The sequence below is a fragment of the Typopeltis vanoorti genome, chromosome 9 (assembly GCF_054136105.1).
Source record: "Typopeltis vanoorti isolate ZY-2024b chromosome 9, IOZ_Tvanoo_1.0, whole genome shotgun sequence".
In the NCBI taxonomy this organism is placed as follows: Eukaryota; Metazoa; Arthropoda; class Arachnida; order Uropygi; family Thelyphonidae; genus Typopeltis; species Typopeltis vanoorti.
In genome coordinates this window covers 128564667-128587797 of record NC_143557.1, presented here as the reverse complement: position 1 = coordinate 128587797, position 23131 = coordinate 128564667, and the positions used below count along the sequence as shown (strand labels likewise).

The 23131-nt window shown below is 34.2% G+C and overlaps 1 protein-coding gene across 1 annotated transcript in view; it reads left to right on the top strand.

Moving 5' to 3' along the window:
* Positions 1–23131, top strand: part of LOC150103529 (terminal nucleotidyltransferase 4B-like) — a 161902-nt gene that overhangs the window by 41115 nt on the left and 97656 nt on the right. The window contains exons 3-4 of the mRNA XM_090397691.1: positions 11513–11559; positions 23005–23125. Coding sequence (XP_090253817.1) covers positions 11513–11559; positions 23005–23125 — 168 coding nt within the window. The remainder of the gene's footprint in view (positions 1–11512; positions 11560–23004; positions 23126–23131) is intronic.

Here is a 23131-nt window from a genome sequence, read left to right as displayed (position 1 = left end):
GCCGGCCGGTGAAAATTTTAAGGGGGGGGGGGGGCTGCATATACAAAATAAAGAAAACAATTTTTTTTTTCTTAATCAGTAACGAATTTATTAATAAATAAATTTACATTTAAAAAATTGCTTTATTAAAAATATTTCATCCTCAACACAAATAATAAAAGTTTCGTATGAATAGCAATGACAAGTGCAAACAATTATCGCCGTTAGATCACAGTGCATTTGTTTCGTGTAACGATAATTGAAAAAATATAATTTTCAACACTGACGCTAGTCATAATTCAGCCTTGTATCTATAATAATATGTTATTTTAACAAAATAAAATAAGATTTACAAAAAATAGTTCACTATGAACATGCACCAATAATAAATATTTCATATCTCACAGAAATAACGCACACAAGCTTATGATATACTGCCCAAGTGGCAGTGTATCTAATGATGTGATGTGCAATTACAAGCGCAAACAATATCGCTGTTAGATCGCAGTGCATTTATTTCATAATCTAAAGCTTTAATCGAACAATTCCAATTATTAACTATTCAATCAATGTCATAATCTTTAACTTGTATTGCATTTATATAATGTTGTAAACATTGTTATTATTTATAAACACAGACAAAATTTAATTTTTTCCTTGGGGGGTACTGCAGTGTGCAGTGCTTAAGTGCGAGCCACCACTGGTGGGGTTCCTTGTGGTTCAGTTGATGAAATTTTTCATTTTATGTAGGGTGGGGAAAGGACGAGAGGGCATCCTTGGAAGCTGAAAATGAATGCAGCTAAGAAGTGGATGAGATCTAGATTTTTCTCTCATAGAGTGGTGCCTGACTGGAACGTATTGCCATTGGATGTTTTGTGTGTAATAAGCAGTGTGAACGAATTCATGAACAAATATGATAGCTGGTATATGTAGTATGTGGCCTTCCTTGATGAGTCCCTGACTTCCTAGAGGTCTCTTATTATAATATTAATAAATAATAATAATAAAGATGGAGCAGTTTGAAAACATAACCAAACCTTGTCTCAATGGAAAACTCTGAAGAAAATATTGATTGATTCAGCTAGGGAGGCATTAGGTGAAGTGCAAGAATAGGAAATTAGGAAAGTCACAGTGGACACAAGAATTTAAAGAAACAGTCCCGAAAAGAAGAAAGCATACCAAAAGTTCCCAGAAAATGAGTCAGCATTAAAGAATACAGACAAAACTGTATGAGCAAAGCTATGTGTAAAAGTAGCTAAATAGAAGTCACCTCTATATGAATATAGATGGTAAATCATTAAGGTCGCAAAAAAGTTCTGGAGGCAAGTGAAAAAGCTTAGTAATGAAGAAAGAGTACTGTAAAAAGAATCAAAGAAGACATGAAACTGACAATAAGGATATTATAGATATTATTTTTATGGCTATTTAGCCTATTTTTGTTTAGGAGTACCCCTTTTTTTATAATGTCATTGACTTTTTACTCAAATTTTAGGGAATTACTGATATTTTATATGGACAGATGTATGAAGAATATATAGGAAAAAAAAAACTGGACATACCTTTGTGGGATGTTGCTGGCTGTCTTCTTTTTCAGTGGCATCCCGGTGTATGGTGATATACATTCATTGTTGAAGGAAGGAAGTATGACAAAACGGAAGGGGGTGGGGGGTTGAAAGATGTGGGAGAATTATTGGTGAGGCAAGAGGTATGTGAACTTTTTTGAAAAACCTGGTTTTTTTATATTTTTTAATACCGTATTTTTTAAATTATTAAAGGTGGGCAGAGAATACTTTGGGATGTGGATGAACATAGACATTTTTGAGGAGGTAGAATGGGATAAGATCAGGGGTGTGAGCCATTTAGACAGTAGATCATCATCGGAGCTCATGGAGTAAGTGGAGGCTTTGTCATGCCGACTTGGTGTGTCTGTGCTGTATTCTATTGGCCAGAGTCGTGACCTAATTTTTATGTTATGGAGCTTCCAACTCTCAGAAATTATGTAGAGCTGGTAGACGTTTATTGAGTTTTTGTCACACTTTATGGCTATTGTTTCCAATATTCTTAGCATTGTTTCATTTTCTTGTATGTCTACTCTTATGGCCTTGTCGATTTGTGGGTATGTTCAAGGCATGGGCAGCTATTTCTGTTTTTCCTGTATTTTGTATTCTGTTTTTCTTTTGGTTGTTGCATTTTTTTATTGTTTAAATGTTCTGGAATTGGGATATTGCAGTCATGGAAGTATTCTTGTAGTCTTTCCCACAAAGATCTAATAGTAGAATCTGTGTAGGTGACCTCACAGTCTTGTTGGCAAGGAAATTTGTAAACCACATTGTGGTGTTCTAGTATTTCTTTGTGTGTGTGAGCTGTAGTAGGTTTTAGAAGTGTTGCCAATTTTTTGTTTGTGGTGAACACCAGCTTATAGTTGATATGTTTGAAGGCTTTGTATGTGCTCTGGATGTATGGTAGTTTGATGATTTTTTGTTTTGGTTGTTGGATTGTTTTGACGGGTTTTTGCTGTTTGTTGGCGTAATTTATTAGCTGTGTTGGGTAATTTCGATTTTTAAAAATCTGTGTTAACTTCTTTATCTCAGTATTGAGATAATTGTGTGTAGTCGAAAACTTGTAAGCATTTATAAACTGTGTTAGGATGACTGATTTCTTAATAGAATAAGAATGGTATGAGCTGAAGTGGAGCTCCATTTGTTGGAGCATTGCCATTATTCTCCGAGTTGTATTTACAGTTTTTCTATATAACCCTTGAACTTCAACTTCCTGTCTACTAAAACTCAAAGATCCCTAGCCTGATTAATTTATTCAAGCATAATTCCAATAATATAATATGACATTGAATACCGAATCACACCAAAGTGAATGACTTTACATTTATTAACATTGAAATGAAAGCCATTTTCACATCCCCACAATTCCAGCCTGTTCAAATTATTCTGCAAGTACTGCATATCAGCAGCATTTCTGATTATCCTACCTATGTGACACACAGAAAATAGCTTTGTATGACATATCAAATTCTTCCCAATGTCAATGTACAGATTGAATAACAATGGACCGAGGAGTGATCCTTGAGGCACAGCACTGGTTTACTTTGAATCTTGAAAATTCACATCCCCCATATACCACCTTTAGATATCTGTGAGTCAGCCATCCTCTTATACAAGCCAATAGTTTATAATCCAATCCCATATTCTCCAATTTACAACAGTATTCCATGCTGTATTCTGTCAAAAACCTTAGCAAAATCCAAAAGTATTATGGTGTATCCATTCCCCTTGTCTTACTTAGTGATAACATTATTATAGACTGTGAGCAAGTTGCTAAAACATGACCTTCCCTTGGTAAATCCATGATGTTCATTGTAAAGTAGAGATTTTTTTGTCAACCTCTTTCTGAAAGGGAGCCTTAACCAACCTTTTCAAAATCTTCACCACCACTGTAGTAATACTGATATATTACTTAGCAAGAAATACACTAAAATACTATTTAAAAATCTATTTCAAAATAATAGGTAAGGGAAATTTTTTGTAACAATTTTCAGTGATTTCACATCAATCTTCCATTCTTTAACCCTAAGAAAGAAAGGATTTTAGTTTTCAGACTATATTTCCAAGAAAAGCCTGGCTAATCTTGAAAGATTATCAAAGCTTACCTTGCTTTTAGAAATTGCATGAAGAATAAGGAATTGCAATACTTTATTTAAATCTGCATTTCCTAACCTGGTGACATATCAGAGACTTTACTTGAGACTAAAATATGAGAAAATATTAAATTATTTTGATGGTTATTTTTTCTAAAATGATATAAAAAAAGAATTTAATGGTCAGAGGGAAATAAGAATGAATACCATATTTCAGCACCACTATATAAAATAGATGCAAATGCAATTCTATGTTACTAAAGATGAGAGGGAAATACTGATTGCAATAATTGTCTTGGTTTTCTTTTGATGTTTTTGCAGATAATTTGCAGTGGTTTAACCATAAAATAGAAATATCACTAAATATTTATATATACTTCACTTGGTTCAGTTTTACATAAATATGTTACCAAAATACTTGAAACTGGTGTGTCATATATTGCACAATGTGTAAAAATATGCCCACTCACCTGAAGAAGCAGAAGGGACATGTTCCAAAATCAAATGAGCTGCTGCCAATACATGAAACATAGCCTGGCATGAATGTGTTAATTAACAGTTAGATAAGTTAGAGGATTGTAATCTTGGAACTGCTTACTTTCTTTCTGTCTTTATTAAGACAGCTGGCTGTGATACAATTACTATCATATTGCATAGATGATCTTGGCAAATTTCTTCTTACCATTCCAAACATATAATGTTGTGTCCTCATTGATTTTAAAATAATTCAATTTCTCTGTTGTTCATTATCATCATCATGGATTTTGCCACTATTGATCACCAGAGAATCTTCTTTTGTTGTCACTTTGGACAAATGGAAAAGTTTGAATTAATCTCAAGTGGTTTCCCTTGATATTTCTGAGGTATTTGATGTGTCTGGGTTTGACACAAAGCCTGTTAAGTTGGCACCCATCATATGGTCTATTTTCTGACTTTGCAACTGGTTAGCCAGTTTTCTATCTGGATGCACTTTAGCATTGTGTGGATATGAATCTTTATCCTCAAGCTTTGCAACTAATAATAGTGTTCCACAAAGCTCTGTTCTTTCATCAACTCTGCTTTATACATCAACAATTTTCTTCAGTTGACTGCTGAGTCGATACACGGTTTTGCTGATGTATCGAACGGTATACACTCCATTCCTCTTTCTTTTTTTGACTAGTCTGGCACCAAACAATCACAAAAAATTTCAGAACATGTACTTTTATAACCCTCAATTCTTATCTCATTCTTCAATTGTTTTGATTTCCTAAAAAGTAAAAACAGGATTGAATAAAACTCAATCCTCTTTTATTTCTTAGAAAATAAGACCCATTTTGCATTCTTATTTTTGACATCGGAACTCTGTATAGGAGTTCTCTTCCTGGTATTATTATTATTCGAACCTTCAATCTCTCTTGTTATTAACATATTACAAATATCACCTTAGCATCCAAAAGATTAGGTATTCTTTTTCATTCAGGACGTTACTTTTTTTTTTTTTGTTGGTCTCACTCACGAACGGCTGTTTGTTAACTTCAAATACATTTATACCGTGTTCAGGCTAACTTGAATGTGAAGAAAGCATATCAAAAGTTCCTGGCAAAAAAGTCAGCTTGTGCTCTTAGAGAATACAAGAGCATGCAATCAGGAATACATATCCATACTTGAAGTAGAAAAAGCCATCAAAAGTCTGAAATGTGGAAAGGCAGCAGGAGTAGATGATATTTGACCAGAAATGCTGAAGTATGGGGTATAAAAGTCTTGCAGTGGGTGCACTGCATAGTTCAGAAGGCCTGGACAGAGGGACTAATTCTTGATTGGAGTAGAGCTCTCATAGTACCCATATATAAAAAGGGAAATAAAACTGAATGTGAGAATTACAGAGGTATTTCCCTACTGAGTGTTCCTGGTAAGATCTATGCAAGTATACTTGAGAAACGGTTGAGAAGAATTGTGGAAGAAAAGCTTGGTGAAGAACAAGCTGGATTCCGGCCAAATAGAAGCTGTCAGGATCAGAACTTCACCTTACCACAAATAGTTGAGAAATCATGGGAATATGACAAAGATCTGTATTTAAGTTTTGTCGATCTGGAAAAGGCATATGACAAGGTGCCAAGAGAGTAGCTATTTAAAACGCTACAGTTATATGGTGTTAATGGGGCATTATATCAAGCAATACTTAGTCTTTATTTGAGTTGTAAGTCAGCAGTTAGAATTGAAGGAAGTACAGGAAGATGGTTTAATGTTAAATCTGGTGTGAGACAAGGATGTACATTATCCCCTCTGCTATTCATTATCTATATGGATCACATTATGAAGGAAAGTAGTATTAAACATGATATCAAAATTGGAGAACTTAATGTCAGCTCTTTGTTTTATGCGGACGATGTTATACTTCTAAATAAATCCACTACAAATCTGCAAGATTCCCTGACTAAATTGAATAACTGTTGTAATAGATATGGTATGAAGGTAGCCAATAAAAAGACAAAGAAAATAGGCAGAATCATTGAAAATGTCAACTGCGTTGTGAACGGGTGGAACAAGTAAAACATTTCAGCTACTTAGGCACAATTTTTAGTGAAGATTATAAATTAAATGTGGAAATAGACAACAGAATCAACAAAGCTGGTATGGTAGGAAGTCAATTGAATAAATTCATATGGAATAAGAGAGAAAATACTCAGAACGCTAAATTTGCTGTATACAAGACAGTGTTCAAACCAGTTTTAGCTTATGGATCTGAGAGCTGGGTCAGAAGTAAAAAACTTGACCAAAAACTAGAGACTGCAAATATGAGAGTCCTGAGATTGGAGGCATCAATGGCAATATATTAGAAACGAGGATATTAGGAAAGAACTGGACATTCTTAGCATCCAGGAATGCGTTAGCAGAGCTAATCTCAGGTGATATGGTCACTTGAACAGAATGGGTGAGGGAAGATTAGCAAGACAATTGCTCTCTGCCAGGTTGGCAGGAAAAAACGACCCAGAGGAAGATTGGAGTCTTGACAAGTAACAGACTGATTTGGAGAAAAATTGTAGATAGGAAATTAGTAATGATGTAATTTTTTTCATCTAGTACTATTATATCCTGTACACCCCTTGAGGGTACATGGCAGGAATTTGATGATGCTGAGTTATTTTGTTTGACCTGTTCCATCGTTTTCTTTTTTATATGATTTTTGTTGCAGAAATTATTTAAATGGATAATGTTATCTGCATAGAGTAAAGAATAGGAAGAGTTTGGTAAGAACATAGAATATAAATATCAAGAAAGTGGTAAGATATCCTGGAGGTTGTTTGAGAAGCTCAGAAATGGAGGAAAGAATGCTGTAAAAGGAATAAGAAATGATAAAGGTGACATGAAAGCTGCAGAAAAAGACATCTGTGAAGTATGGAGTAATTATTTCCAAAAATTGCTAAATGAACAATCATTGACAGCCCAGTAGTAGCAAACACTGACCAGGCATGCAATCAGGCATACATATCCATACTTGAAGTAGAAAAAACCTAAAGTGTGGAAAGGCAGGTAGAGTAGATGATATTTGACCACAAAATATTCAAGTATGGAGGTATAAAAGTCTTACATTGGCTACACTGCATAGCTTAGGCCTGTACAGAGGAACAAATTCCAGATGATTGGAGTAGAGCTCTCTTAGTATCCATATATAAAAAGGGAAATAAAACTGAATGTGAGAATTACAGAGGTATTTCCCTACTGAGTGTTTCCTGCAAGATCTATGCAAGTATACTTGAGAAACGGTTGAGAAGGATTGTGGAAGGGAAGCTTGGTGAAGAACAAGCAGGATTCAGCCCAAATAGAGGCTGTCAGGATCAGATTTTCAATTTACAACAAATAGTTGAGAAGTAATGGGAATATCACAAAGATCTGTATTGAAATTTTGTAGATCTGGAAAAAGCATAAGACAAGGTGCCGAGAGAGAGAAGCTATTCAAAACATTACACTTCTATGGTGTTGATGGGGCATTATATCAAGCAATACTTAAGTCTTTATTTGAGTTGTAAGTCAGCAGTTAAAATTGAAGAAAGTACAGGAAGATGGTTTAATGTTAAATCTGGTGTCAGAGAAGGATGTACATTATCCACTCTGTTATTCATTATCTATATGGATCACAGTATGAAGGAAAATGTATTAAACCTGATATTAAAATTGGAGGCGCTAATCTCAGCTCTTTACTTATGCTGATGATGTTATACTTCTAAATAAATCTGCTAGAAGTCTGCAAGATTCCCTAAATTGAATAACTGTTGTAATAGATATGGTATGAAGGTTAGCAATAGCAAGACAAAGACAATGAAAATAGGCAGAAGCACTGAGAATATCAGCTTCATCGGGAATGGAGAACCTGTTGAACAAGTAAAACATTTCAGCTACTTAGACACGATTTTTAGTGAAGATGATAAATTAAATATGGAAATAGACAATAGAATCAAAAAACTGGTATGGTAGGAAGTCAAGTGAATAAATTTATATGGAATAAGAGAGAAATTAGTCAAAGCACTAAATTAGCTGTATATGAGAATGTTCAAACCAATTTTAATCTATGGATCTGAGAGGTGGGTTAGAAGTAAAACACTTGACCAAAGACTAGAGACCACAGATATGAGTACTGAAAGAGATTAGGGGCGTGAAGAGATGGTATTAATGGCAATATCATATTAAAAACAAGGATATTAGGAAAGAACTCGACATTCTTAGCATTCAAGAATGTGTTGGCATAGCTAATCTCAGGTGGTATGGTCACTTAAACAGAATGGGAGAGGAAAGATTAGCAAAACAAGTGTTCTCTGCCAGGTTGGCAGGAAAAATACCCAGAGGAAGACCAAGATATAACTGGATTGATACGGTAAAAAAGTGCCTTAGAAGACAGAAATATAAGATCTGCTAATGTTGGAGTCTTGACAGGTAACAGATTGATTTGGAGGAAAACTGTAGATAGTTAGTTAGTAATGATGTAAATTTTTCATGTAGTATTGTCATATTTTGTATACCACTTGAGGGTACATGGCAGGAATTTGATATTGATGGTCATCAATGGTAAACTGGTCATTTTTCACTGTGATTGTTGTTTCTGCATACCTTTTAAATTCAGTTTTAACCATGGTATTCCCTGGTTGATTTGCAATCCTATTTTTCAGCAAAAGGTTTTTTTATTATCTGCATATCCTAATATTACTGTTCAGCTTGTGCTGTCTTTTACAGTTTCTTAAATACATTTTTCTAAAGCTAAGTTAAACAGGATAGGTGAATGGGCATCTGCTTGCTTCAATCTGTTTTAATAGCAAAAAAGTTCTAATTCCATTACCTTGTACTATGCTTTGGCTGTCTATTATGAAAATTTTGATTAAATTTATTATTGTTTGAGATATTCCAAGTTCATTTAAAACTTTCCAAAGTCTTCTCTCTGAATGTTATCATATGCTTATGGTCAATAAAATATAGATCCACTGATTGTATTCCCATTTTTAATTAATATGTGTGTTGGTATAAATATCTGGTCAACTGTAGACCCGTTTCTTCAGAATCCTGCTTGATATTTTCATGTTTTCTTCTTCAGCATGTTGTAAAATTTTGGAGCCTGCAGACTGGATTATATCCCTCTGTAATTTTCAGTTTTTTTTTTCCTTTTTTTATATATTGGTATAATTAGTGATTCTTTCTATTCTAGTGTGTTCCTTTTCCCATATTAAATTTACCAGTTTATGTATTTCTGTAATTAACATTCATTTACCACCATATTTGAGGAGTTCAGTTACCATTACGTTGGTATCTGGTGTTTTGTTGTCTTTGAGTTGCTTTAGTTTGATTAGTGATGGTTAATATTTCTGGTGACAGGTACAATAAGTTCAAAAGTCTCAGTAGGTTCATCACAGATTAAGCATTTTTAGGTTTTTTTTTTCCAGTTCATTAAAGTACTCTCTCTCCATCTGTTTACTGTATCATCTCTAGTAATTGGAGTTTGTCCATTACTATTGTTTATTATTGTTGTGTTGAAAATGAACCTATTTTTTGTTTGTTTCTAATTCCAAAATGTTCTGTGGTTATTTATTGTAAATTGTTCTGGATTTCTTCAGTCAATTATGTAAAAATTTTCTTTTCTGTTCTCAGATTATTTTATAGGTTTCATTGCTGTTCTCTTTATATCTCTAAGCAACATAAATATCAGGTGGGTTATTAACGCACCCTTTATCTTTTTCATTAACATTCTTCGTGATTTTTTTTTTCTTTTATGCCCTCCTTGATATGATTTATGTAATTTTCAACATTTTCATTCTCTTTCAACTGCTTATTTTTTGATTTTTGTGTTAATCCAATCTCATATTTTCTTCTCTCCTCTGTTTTAATAGTTTGTTGATATTGTATCACAGGTGATTTGCATGTGCTGCAACATATTTACCATTTATTTACAGTGATTGATTAGAAATTGCTCACTGTCACATATTCAGCTCCTCTGTATCTCTGAATATTTTGAATGCAATTCCTGTCTTACTGGTTATGATATGGTCTGTTTGATTAAATGTATAACCATCATGTTTGTTTGTGTATATTCTTCCTCATAAACATGGTGCTGCTTATTATTAAATTTTTAGATGTGGCCAAATTAATCTTTCTACATTAATATTTGCAAGGAGTAAGGAGCAACATGGGTTTACCAAAAGCAGGTCTTGTTGTAGTAATTTGCTCATATTTTACAACAGTGTTATGGCTGAGTTGGATGAAGGGAATGGATACACTATGATCTGAGAAGATAGGCAGGATAATCAGGAATGCTACTGATATCCAGTACTTACAAAATGATTTGAATAGGCTGGAAACTTGGGTAAAAGAAATGGCTGTCAGTTTAATGTTAGTAAGTGTAAAGTTATACACTTTGGCATGATGAGATTTCCAGTGGCATATTATATTAGCAGGGTCATTCTACAAGAAACTGATGAGGCTAGGGATCTTGGCATAATGGTGGATAGGAATTTGAAGTTCAAAGGTCACATAGCAAACGTTTCGAATACAACTCAGAAGATTGTTTCAATGTTGAAGCGAACCTTGACATGTAAGGATGAGGAAGTCATTTTGCCTCTTTATAAGGCTTTGATATGACCACACCTGGATTACAGATTTGGTCTTCTGGGTTCCAAGGGGGATAAAGAAGCTGTGGAAAGGGTGCACAGAAGAGTTATAATGATTATCCAGATTATGAGGACAGATTGCGAGTATGTGGATTACAGACTCTGGTTAATAGGAGAAAGAGGAGTGATGTGATAGAAGTCTATAAACTTTTGAATGAGTATTATAGGATATCATATCATCTGATGAAATTTTCCCTTGCATGGAAAGTGGAGAGAGAACATGGAGAGCACCCATGTAAATTAAATTTATTTGCAGTCAAGAAAGGAGTAAGAGCTAGGGTTTTCTGTCACAGAGCAGTGAGTGAGTGGAATAGTTTTCCTTTAGGGGTAGTGATTGCAACTAGTGTAAATGAATTTAAGGGAAGGTATAATAGTTGGTTTGGGTGATTTATAGCCTCCCTCAATGAGTCCTTGACTCCCTGGAGGTTCCAGATAATAACAACAAGATAATTATATCCTTTTGTTGATTTTTTATGATCAGTTGTAGTTTTTCATAGAATTCATCTTTTATTTCCTGTTCTGCAACATCTGTGCGTGTATGTACAGTAATAAAAGTAATCTTGAACATTTGCCTTACAATCTTAGCTTCCTTTTTTATTTTTCTGCCAAACATTATTAAGATGTGGTGGAGGTAAATATCAATATCTTTAGTTAAATTGAAATATCAGAATGAAACTTCATTTATTCCCTAATCATACAATGCTGTTGGATTTATTTGGCATTTGTAAATGACATATTTATTTATTTTTAGGTATATGTCTTTGGAAGTTTTAAGACTGGCTTGTACCTACCAACTAGGTAAATATTCTTAATGATAAGTTTTATTTTAAAAAAAAAATTGTTATATTCTGTGTGATGAATGCATTGTTTTTGTTGTTTATTTATAAGAATGTAGGCATCCAAAGAAATGTTAATGCTGACATATTCAGTTCTTATTTAGAACAGCTTCCAATAACTGCAAAGAAAGTTAAATATCATGCACTAATAGTTGAGTTCTGCTCTGGGGACAAGACCTAATTTTAAGATAATAAACCATAATAAATTTTGAGACTTGCAAAACCCTGCTTTAATGGGATTAGAACTTGTCATGGGCATTTATCTATTCTTCCAATGAAGCTAGCCAGGATAGTGAGACTGACATTAAAAACATTTCTCGGTAATTCTTCTTGGAGGGTTTCATGGTTGAGACTGCATTAAGGAAAAAACTGAAGTTCTGCAGTATTTTACTTTTGTAAAAAAATTATATCAGACATACATATATATCATAGTTGTTGCAATATTTTGTATGTAGAATCCTTAGAAAAAATAATATAACAATCTTATATCCAATATAGTAGATATCTACCAACAATCAGCTTTGGATGTACTCTACCTATTATAGCATTTCTTAAACTGGAGAGACATGTTCTGTCGTCTGGTTAGTTTATATATTTATTACACTTTTTTTTTATATTAATCTTGTGAGATGAAAATATAGCATATCACTGCAATATCACTACATGCAAGTAGTTAAGAAGAGGGGGAAAAAAGGAATCCATCAGTGCATTTATTGAAAACTGAACGTTAGAGGTATATAAAATCTATTGCAGAGGACAGAAGGGAGAAGGATGAAAAGTTGATTTAGTAGGTTTGAACTGAACTGCATACATATGGATGTTGACAAGCAACTGCCCATTTTTTTGTGTGCTTTGGAAAGTGGTGATGTTTCTCTGTTTGGTGGAGGAATGACACTCTGAGTGGAGCAGTGCTTATGAAAATACCTGTAGAAAATGTATAAGCCAGGAAACAGATTTGATTGTGAGAAAGTAATTTGAGTATAAGAGAGGTCACCATTTAGCTTGAGTGTTCTTTCCTGAATAGCATCAATATCTTGAGCAGTGGAAAAAAACTTTTTTTGAAGGCTGTGAATGGATATGCCTGGAATAGTAAGGAACTCATTTATTTAAAATATTTATAGAAAGATCTTCAAGCTCCCTGAAATGCTTAAACACTACAGCATTTATCACATGAAGAAGTGGAACAGAGTATATTTTTATAAACTATGACAGGATTTGAAGTCATTAAAAGAGATAAAGAGAATTTTTATGTGTAGGTGAAAGAACAGAGTTCTGGGATACTATGACATGTACCAAATGAATAGAGAGGAAACTAGTGATCCAGTTGCAAAAAGCTGGAAGTATGATAGCTTATTAAGCTAGACCTTCTGATATGACTCTGCTATTTGAAAATGGAAACACATAATTTTTACATATAGTTGGATTTGTCAATTTTATTACAATGTTTTATGAAAATGTGAAGCTGGAGCTTTTGTCAATTTTGCCTTTTATTTTTTGACTTAGTACAAATTTTGGAGAACAAAGGTTAATTGGTAGTCAGAATGAAGGCCTTTATTCTGCTCAGGAGAGGAAACAATCATCAGACACTATGAGAAGAATCAAAATCATAGTTATCAACTAATTTGGCTGTATTATAATGTTTAAGGACATGACACTGAGAATAACTGCAGGAGAGATCCATAGAAAAGAATCTTTTATTGAGATTATGGTCTGAGTTATCAAGAGCAGAGTTATGTTTGGAAGAACTGGATATACTGATCATATTAAGTTAAGGGGATAATAAATCCCTCCATTATTTAAAAGCCGGATAAGAAACTTGGAGATCGAAATCTGAGAGTTTGATAAAGAGCCTCTTGGCTCTTTATCATACTGATCATATGTTTTGAAGTTGGTGAGGATGACCTAGTGGTCTGGAGAAGATGGGGAGGGGGACAGTAACTTAATTTGCTGAGGGATTTGCTGTTAACAGCAAATACCTCAGCATTTCCTCCAACTTGATTAGTGAAATTGGAAAACAGATGCGAATTTATTCTGTAGACAGTAAAATCTGCAGGGAAGATAACTTTACTATTTGGTTATTTGACTGAATAAAATGAAACATTAGAGATGAGTTTCAAATATTTGTGATTATCCAAATTTGGAGTGTAATATGTGTGGAGTCAGTTTGAGGGAGATTTGGATTTGTATAAGAGGGACAGCCTATACTTAAATGTGTTTAGTATCAGGAGTCTAGAAAAACTAATAACTGGTATGAGATCTAACCCAGAGAGTCAGGGAAACTAAATTATAAAGGGAGGAACGGTTAGAATGTGAGTGTAAGAGCGACAATGTTATATGTGTTAATGATGGGCTTTATCATGGAATTGTTGACGAGGAGAGAACGATTTTGACTTTTTGTTCGTCCGGTTTGGACCCATCAAACATGCGCAAAGATGTCTACTTGTATAAGTCACTAGAGAATAATAGAGATCTGCAAGTTTTCCAATTGTGTTATGCAGACTGCAGACAAGAGTATACAAAAGAACATGCTGGTAAATTATTATGCCTGTACACAAATGCTAGGAGTATCAAACAAAGGAGAAGAGTTTGTTGCCTTAGTCATTATGTTAGGACCTCAGAGTGTAGGCATTAGTGAAACCTGGCTATCAGAATCAAGACATTCTAACTGGTATCGAGTGTAAAGGGTACGGTATTTTTAGGAAGGATAGGAGAGGAGGAGCGTGCTGCTAATGATATCGGTTGACTTGAATCCAGTTAAAGTTGAGACCTATGATTGTTGTAGTACTACTACTACTAACAGTTTCATGTGACAGTGAGTTTGAAGCCATCTGGTGTGAGGTGGAATCTAACTAGATTAATTACATAGTGGGGGGGGGGTGTTGTTACATACCTGGTGGATCAGTTGTTAGTGATGAAGAAATGCATCACCAAATAGAAAAGATGAGCACAAAAATAGCAATCATAATAGGAGACTTTAATTATTCAAATATTGATTAAGTAGCAGTAGAATCTCATGAGAAGAATGAAAATGCATTTATTGAGCTGTTGCAGGACAACTTTCTCAAGCAACATGTGACAGAAGGAACTGGTTGTCAAAGAGTGTCAGAGGGCATTTCAGTTAGACGTATCTATTCTGGTTGGTGACAGTGATCATGCAGTACTCACTTGGAAAGTGACTGAGTTTATGAATGTTCCATTCAGAAAAGGTTATGCTGAACTAAAGCAGGAAATTATGACCAACTGAGGAGTGGGATTGGTTGCTGGATGGGAAGAATATCGACAGCACATGGGAAGCATTTAAATGATACTTAAATGATGCAATATCAGAATATGTACCAAGAGTTCGAAGAATAAATGGGTAGGAGTCAAATGGATGTGCAATCTTATTAAGCAAGAGATTTGCAAGAAAAGGATGATGTGGAAGGAATACTGTGTGCATAAGGATGATATCTGTTATGAAAATTATAAGCAGCAGGCTAGAATAGTCACAACTGTTGTATGGAGAGCAAAGTCTGAGTATGAAATGAAACCAGCTCTGCATGCTAAAGACAATCCAGAAGAATTCTATCGATATGATGCAAGTAAAAGAAAGATTGAATATGAAAAAATAATTCTTCTAAATGCAAATGGCATGAAGGTTACAGATGCAGAAGAGGTTGTTGTTCAACTAATGAGTGGCGATTTTGTTAAAAGCTATCAACCTGGTGTATACAACATTGAGCTCACTGCTACCTCTTCACTGGATGAAGAAACTCAGGTGTGTGAGGTCGAGGTATTTGGGCTGTTGCACATACTGAATGCGAATTCAGCAATAGGGACTGATGGGATATCAGCACGTGTGCTAAAAGAGTGTTCAGCTGAAGTTGCTATTTTTTTTGCCATGCTGTTTAATACGAGTCTCAGAACAGGAAAGATTCTGCAGGAATGGAATGAACGTATGGTAATTCCATTGAACAGGGGTGGTGCAAAGACTGATATATCCAACTATTGACCAATTGGTATCTCAGGAGTGGTGGTGAAGATTATGGAAAAATTGATCAGGGCTCGCATTCAGAAATGGGTTGACAGTGAATCTCTACTTTGCAATGAACGACAAGGGTTTACTAAAAGGAGGTCATGTTTTAGCAACTTGTTCACATTCTATAACAATGTTACCATTGAACTAGACAAGAGGAATGGATACACCATAATACTTTAGAATTTTGCAAGGCTTTTGACAGAATATAGCATGGTAGACTTGCATAAATTGAAGAATATGGTTTTGGGTTATAGAACATTATTGTGGATTAAGAGGATGGCTGACTGACAGATATCAAAAATTGGTATACAGATGTGATTCTGCTAGATTTAAAGTAACCAGTGATGTGCCACAAGGATCAGTGCTTGGTCCACTGTATTTAATCTGTACATTAATGACATTGGGAAGGATTTGACAAGCGACATACAGCTATTTGCTGATGATTCAAAGATAGATAGGGTAATCAGGGATGCTGCTGACGTTCAGTACTTGCAGAATGATTTGAATAGGCTGGAATTGTGGGCATGGGAAAATGGATGTTAGTTCAATGTCAGTAAATGTAAAGTCATTCACTTTGGAATGATTAGATATCCAATGTCATATTATATTGGTGAGATTATGCTAGAAGAAACTGATGAGACTAGGGATCTTGGAGTGTTAGTAGATAGGAAGGTGAAGTTCAGGGGGCCATGTAGCAAAGATTGCAAATAACTTAAAAGATAATTGCAATGTTGAAACGAACATTCACAAGCAAAGATAAGGATGTCATTTTTCCTCTTTACAAGGCCTCATTTGGATTATTGTGTGCAGGTGTGGTCTCCTGGTTTCTTTTGTGATTCTGATATATTGGAGAGAGAGAAAGAGAGTGCAAAGGAGAGTGTTAAAAATGATATCAGGATTGTGGAATACTGATTATGAAGACAAATTAAGAATTTGTAGGCTGCAGACAATAGCATACAGGAGAAAGAGGGGTGATATGATTGAGACTTACAAACTTCTGAAAGGGTCATACAGGATTTCAGTTAATGGAAGTTTTCAGTTTATGGAGGATGGGGAAAAGACAAGTGGACAGGACATTCTTGGAAACTGAGAATGAATGCCGCTAAGAAGGAGATGAGGGCTAGATTTTTCTCTAATAGGGTGGTGTACGATTAGAATGAATTTCTATTGGATGTTGTGAGTGCAAGTAGTGTGAATGAATTCAAGAATAAGTATGATAGCTGGTACGTGTAGTATGGCCTCCCTCGATGAGTCCCTGATTTCCTAGAAATTTCTCTTAATAATAATATAGATGACACCACCCCACCAATAAGAATCTAAATTCCATCTTAAGCCATAGGAGTATTTTCCCGTAAAAGCTTAAAATTAGGGGAAAAATACAAGATACACAAGTAAACTCAGGAAATTATTTTTTGGTTGAATTTGTCCCAAAATATTTGTGACTTTTGTTAAGTGGTTAAAGAGTTTCCACCAGGTTCCTCCCTTTTGTGGCTTGTTATATTTTAGACAGTCTTGAAGATCTGCCACTCTTCCTTATAAGAAACAAAATGTATGTTAAGTTTCGTGAATCTGAATAGTCAGGACATACTATTGCCACAAATGCAGAGGAACGCTAGAATATTACTTGAGTAGGTTACTTATGAAACAGCTTTATAAAGAAATGTTGTGAACCTTGTAGGCTTTTCTATTTTTTTTCCTTTAAAAAATTCTAGGATTAATTGACTATTTACTACCTTACTCCTGTTTTTGTAGTGAATTGTTGATTTTTTCTCCATTATGTTGTATGTTATTCTGTTCCATTTTTTGTGTTGATGATGCCTGTGATACATGGATGAAAATTTTATTAATAATTTCATAAGTTATCTAGTAATTCAGTGTAAGAGTGTTTTAAAAGTAATGCTCACTCCACCCAAAATAGAGATATCAGTGAAATAAAAAGAATGTATATAAATAAAGTAGACTTCTAATTCTCTTTATTTACATACTTTCTTTCTCAACATAAGCATCTTCTATTTTAACATAATTGCCTCACAGCTGTCATAGTAAATATCTTCAGATTGTTCTCAAAAGAATTATCCATACGTTGAAATCTGATTTCTTTGCTAGCCATTGAAATGAACACAATTGCAACCTCAGTTATTTTGCCAAAGTAATGGCTGTTCCTTAGCATAAACATAACTTAATTCATTGTTTCAACTTTCTCAGTCTTCACATAGCTTTGTAGTGTACTATCATCTCTTTCCCCATACTGTTCTAATGAATGACACATTCCTTGTCCTAGAAAACACTCAACTTGCTCTTTCTAGTGGAATGTTGAGTTTGAACCTTTTTCCTTGGTGTATTGAATTTTCATTTCACTGAATGAAAAAGCTTGAAGACAAGAAAATATTAGAAGAAAGAACTCAAGATCAATCCCTTAAGCATGCATTGTTTGTTTCAGCAAGAAGGTATGTGGTAATGTTGCTTACAAGTATTATAGAAAAATCCTGGGGGGGGGGGGGAAGCATTATCAAAAGTTTTAGCGAGTAAGTCAGCATGTGCTTTGAGATAATACAGACAAACTTGTAAGAAAGCAAAGCAGAGTGTAAAAGTAGGCAAACAAAAATCGTACAAAGATTTTGGTAAGAATTCTCATTGTCATCATAGTTCATTCAAGAATGAATAGGGAAATATAACCAATAAACAATAAAACAAAAAAAAATAAATAAAGATTAGAATATATATAATTATGCATATAACAAGTATTAATAGAGCTAATCTGTTAAATGAGGGTGAGCCAAATTGTTCTGTTATGTGCCAGCTGGTAAATGTCAGATTGTTTGTCTCAACTCCAAAAAAGAATTTTACTTATATATTGCAGAAAATGCTTTCTTGGCCTTCCTCTGTGTGCATTAGTTGGCCTGTAGAAAGCAAGAGCACTGAATGTAGGTGAAAGTGGATGTCTAAGTTGGTGATCAACCACTTCAGCTTTTTTTGAATTGTTTCTATTAAGGATCTTTTGTTGTGTCCCATTTTATGATTTTTATTCTAACTAGTAATTTCTTCTCATCTATGTTCTACTATTATCTATGCTCGAGATATCACCAAAAATTTTACTAATACTTAAGTTATTTCTCCCCTTAGTACCCCTAATATTTGTATTATACTCCGCCTTTTGGGATATTTAGTTTGAGATATTATATACAAAAACAAGGAGAAAGAACTAAAATATGTCTGAAAGTGAAACAATGTTGCAGTCGTGACACTTTATCTCGTTTCTTAACATATTAAATTCCCGTGTGATTAGGTTCGTATTTTTCAAGTGGTGCATTGGACAAAAGGTTTATTAAATTCCTTAACATGGTACAATTCAAATTTTAGTTATTACTCAATTCAATGCTATACTAAATATTTACAAACTGACATTAGCTTATCGTAAATAATTAAGCTATGATCCTATAATGGGTATTACGATCATGCCGCCATACACATTCAACACATAACTTCATATGACCTGGACATATAAGATTAATTCACACTATTTAACTATCCAAACTTAGTAGCTTAACTAAACCATTTACTGCACTAACACATAACTATGACATTTAAACTTTCTTATACAATCTAATAGACATGCAAAATTCTCAGGACACTTAATTACTCATATAACATTAACACTAGCCAGCTTTCAATATATTCTGTCAGATACTAAAGTCCTAGTATTGTTTTCTTGGTCACTTCAACAGTTCAGTATTAGAATAATGATAACTAATACAGATGAATCTTAGTTAACACGAGATATAATTTACAGTACCTTTCTTTCCTGAGTTTTCCATATGGGCCTCTATCTTTTTCTGATTGAAGTATCCTGGTATAACCTCTCCGATAATCTGCTTCTCCTATGTTCCCTTTTGAATTGAACTATGCCTACGCGGTCTTTACCTTTCGTTATTCAGGACACACTTTGAATCATCAAAATAACGGCTGTGCAACTCGCGACGTGGATATCGATTTCTTTACAGCTTTCCCTTTTTCGTGATTGTCACTGAAGTTGAAACACAAAGAATATGCTTTCTTTTCCTCAACTATATATGGCATTCTTCGCTTCTTACATAGGAAATACGGAACCGAAATTCTGCTCACTTTTGTTTCCGTGTTGTGACGACGGAGATATAACTCCAATCTCGCCACTCAGGAAAACACCGTGAAACCCATACGAAGGAGCTCGCGAAGAACTCTCCTGGAACAGAACCAAAAACCAAAAGCCAAAAAAGGTCTAAAAGCCTCGTGGGGGGGGGGGGGGGGTTCCGACCCTTTTATACCTGCTCTCCTAACGGCAACTTCTTTTTCCCCACCCCTTATTTGATTTACTTCACCGACCAATTAGGGTGGCGTTTTTCTGCCAAACGTCCTTGTTTTTCTTTTGCTAGCCTCTAACTTAATCCCCTTTCCAAAATTTCTCTATGAATTTACTTAATATTTTAATCTCTAGCCTCTCACATACCATCTCTTATGACTAATCCTTTTCTGTCTTATTTAGTTAAATTTTCTCTCTTATATCATATCACAACAATAATATATTCTTTCTTTTTTGTTAGTTAGTTCAACAAACACCTTTATATTTTATATATTTTATTGGATGCAAGAATATTTCTTTTTCTTTCAAATAATTCATCTATTATCTTTAAGCAGGGTTTTTAATTTATTTATTCTTCATGTTACACCATGATAGCTGAGAATTCTACTTCTTAAGATATCAGGTGTAACACTTTGCTAGCTTTCTTCAAGGATGAGAGTTTTAGGAATGTGATCTTGCCATGTGCGTGTCCTAGTTGTCCCACAGCTATTGGTGATGTTAACTTCTTGTTGAGTAGTGGTGTTCCATATCTGAGCACCATATGTAAATATGGTTTGTTTGGTGGTTTACAGATGAATTTTGATATTTGTGGTGATGAGATTGGATTTAAATTAATCAGGTGGGTTTTCTTGGAATTAAAGCACTTTATGTTTTCTTTTCATTAGGTCAGTATTGATGTAAGAATCAAGGTACTATATCTTTTATTTTTTCAAGATTGTGATTCAGCTTAACATTTACTTCTATTCTGCTTTTTATGAATTTAGTTTACTGCTGTTGACTGCCAATGCAATCATTGCCACATCTTTAAATAAATTATCTAGGTCGTTTAGGCAGTTTGAATGCTAGTCACTTAGCACATCATCGGCTACAAAGCAGACAACTTATGTGATTTTTTTTTTTTTTTTTTTGCTTACTCTTCAGTTATTTCCATACTATTCATTTCTCGTGAGTCCAAAAACATAGTCAAGGGTAACAATAAAAAGATATGGTGCCAAAACAATCTCCCTGAAGAATTCCAGTGAAAATAGAAAAGCTCCCAATCATCTTTCTCTCTCACATAATAATTCTGGTATGGTTCTGCTGTTGCTTTGCTATTTTTAAGATAGGTTATAATAACTGCAAATTTTGATTGTCCTTTGTTTATTAACGGAAAGGAAGGCTTTTAAGAAATATGATATTTAAAGGAAGTTTTAATCTCTTTCTCCTTGCATTATTGCAAGGTACTGGATGTGTTTGATAATGCTTCTGATTTTTCAACAACCCTGCTTGATTTTTGAATACAAGAGGGTGTTACATATGGATCAATTTGGTTTCGAAACGTTCTGTTATAGATTTTTAGTCTGGTAGGAAGTAGCATGATCCCTATGTAATTCCGAGTTGTTTAGATTGCTTTTATTTTGTGTGCATTGCTGTTATTAGGACTTTTAGATGTATCTAGATCTATAGTGCAGATATTTAGTTGTTTCTTAAGCTCCTTTCCTTCATGATTAATAGCTTTTGCCAAACCTTCCCTTAGTATTTGCATGCCCAGGGCAAGGTACAAATAGAGTAATATTTAAAAATTATAAATCAAGCTCACAAACTTTTAAATCAAACAACTTCCAGCCTCCTATCTTGACAAATACACCTTCTTAACAACAGAATTGAAAAATACATTTAAAGATATGATTTTTATTTGATCGAAAGTTGGCAAAATATCAAAGATGATTGAATTTAATTATTATTTCACATATCTGGGTATTCTGCTTATGGGTCAGCAATGTTTGGATGAGTAATAAAATAGGTATACGCATAATTCATAAATTATTATTATATGTTTATTTGGTGAAATTAATTTTCCATAAGATTGATTCTGAATATTTTTTTTTTTTTTTTTCTGTTTGTGATATGTGGGGCAGGTGTCACACTCTTGCTCAGGTCTAAAGGCAGCATTACCTCTGCTATCCTTTAAGTAATGTAAATGTTTCTATCATCTCTCCTCTTTTTCGCCTATCAACCAACCGTTTCAACTCACAAACCTATCCTCATAGGAAGCATTCCATGGACTTCTCACCTATAGATCCTCTCCACTGCTTTCTCATCTCCAAGAAACCTAAATTACCAGACTTGAGCATAGTAATCTAGATGCAGACATACCAAGGCCTTATAAAGAGGAATGATATCTTCCTTGCTTTTATCACAAGTAGAGATAAGTAGAGATAAGTCTGCCTTGGCAAACTTAGCAATATGCTCTCTAAACATTTCTACTCTCTGTCTACTACAACCCAATAAATCCCTGGCTTCATCAGTTTCCTGGAATACTTCCATCAGTGTGGTGCACAGCTTGTAATCTACTTATCCCAAAGTGCATGACTTTACTTTACATACATACATTTTAAACTCCATGTTAAACTGATGCCTATAACCTTTTGTTCATACTATCAGTCTATTTAAATAATCACCCTGAAAGCCCTCCAAATCACTTGATTATCTATTTCCCTACCCTTTTGTGTCATCAGCAAAAGTGGAATGTTCCCTATATCACCCATGTAAAAATTATACTGTAGTATTCCAAGCATTCCATGTGGTATTCTATCATCTTTGCAAAATCCAGCAATGTTATCATGTAGTCATTCACTTTATCCAACACAGATGTCACTCTATTATAAAAGTTATTAAATTATTAAGGCAACCAACTTTTTACAAAGCCATGCTGTCTTTCCTGTGTAGAGTATTATATTTTAATCTACTATATCAGAGAGTATCTGGCAGAAAATACATTTATTGATGTTCACTGGAGATGTGATGATCACTTCACATCTGAAATTGCTTCCTATATAATCCTTGTGAAATTGGGAATTTTATGAGTTAAGTACATATTTAGAATATTATACCATCTTTATTTAATTTACATGTATTGCTGCTCAAGAATAACACAAAGTTGGATCATAAAACTAGTGTTTTAAACTCAATGCTTGCCAGTATATATACTGACTGAAAAGGAATGTATGTGTGTAATATGTCTTTATCTTATATATTACATTACTTTTCTCCTCCCCCCCCTCTTTTTTTAGTGATATTGACATTGTCGTCTTTGGCAAGTGGAAAGCATTGCCATTATGGACCCTGCATAGGATTCTTTTAGAAGGGAATATTGCAGTTCCTCAGTCAATTAAGGTGCTGGATAGAGCTTCCGTAAGT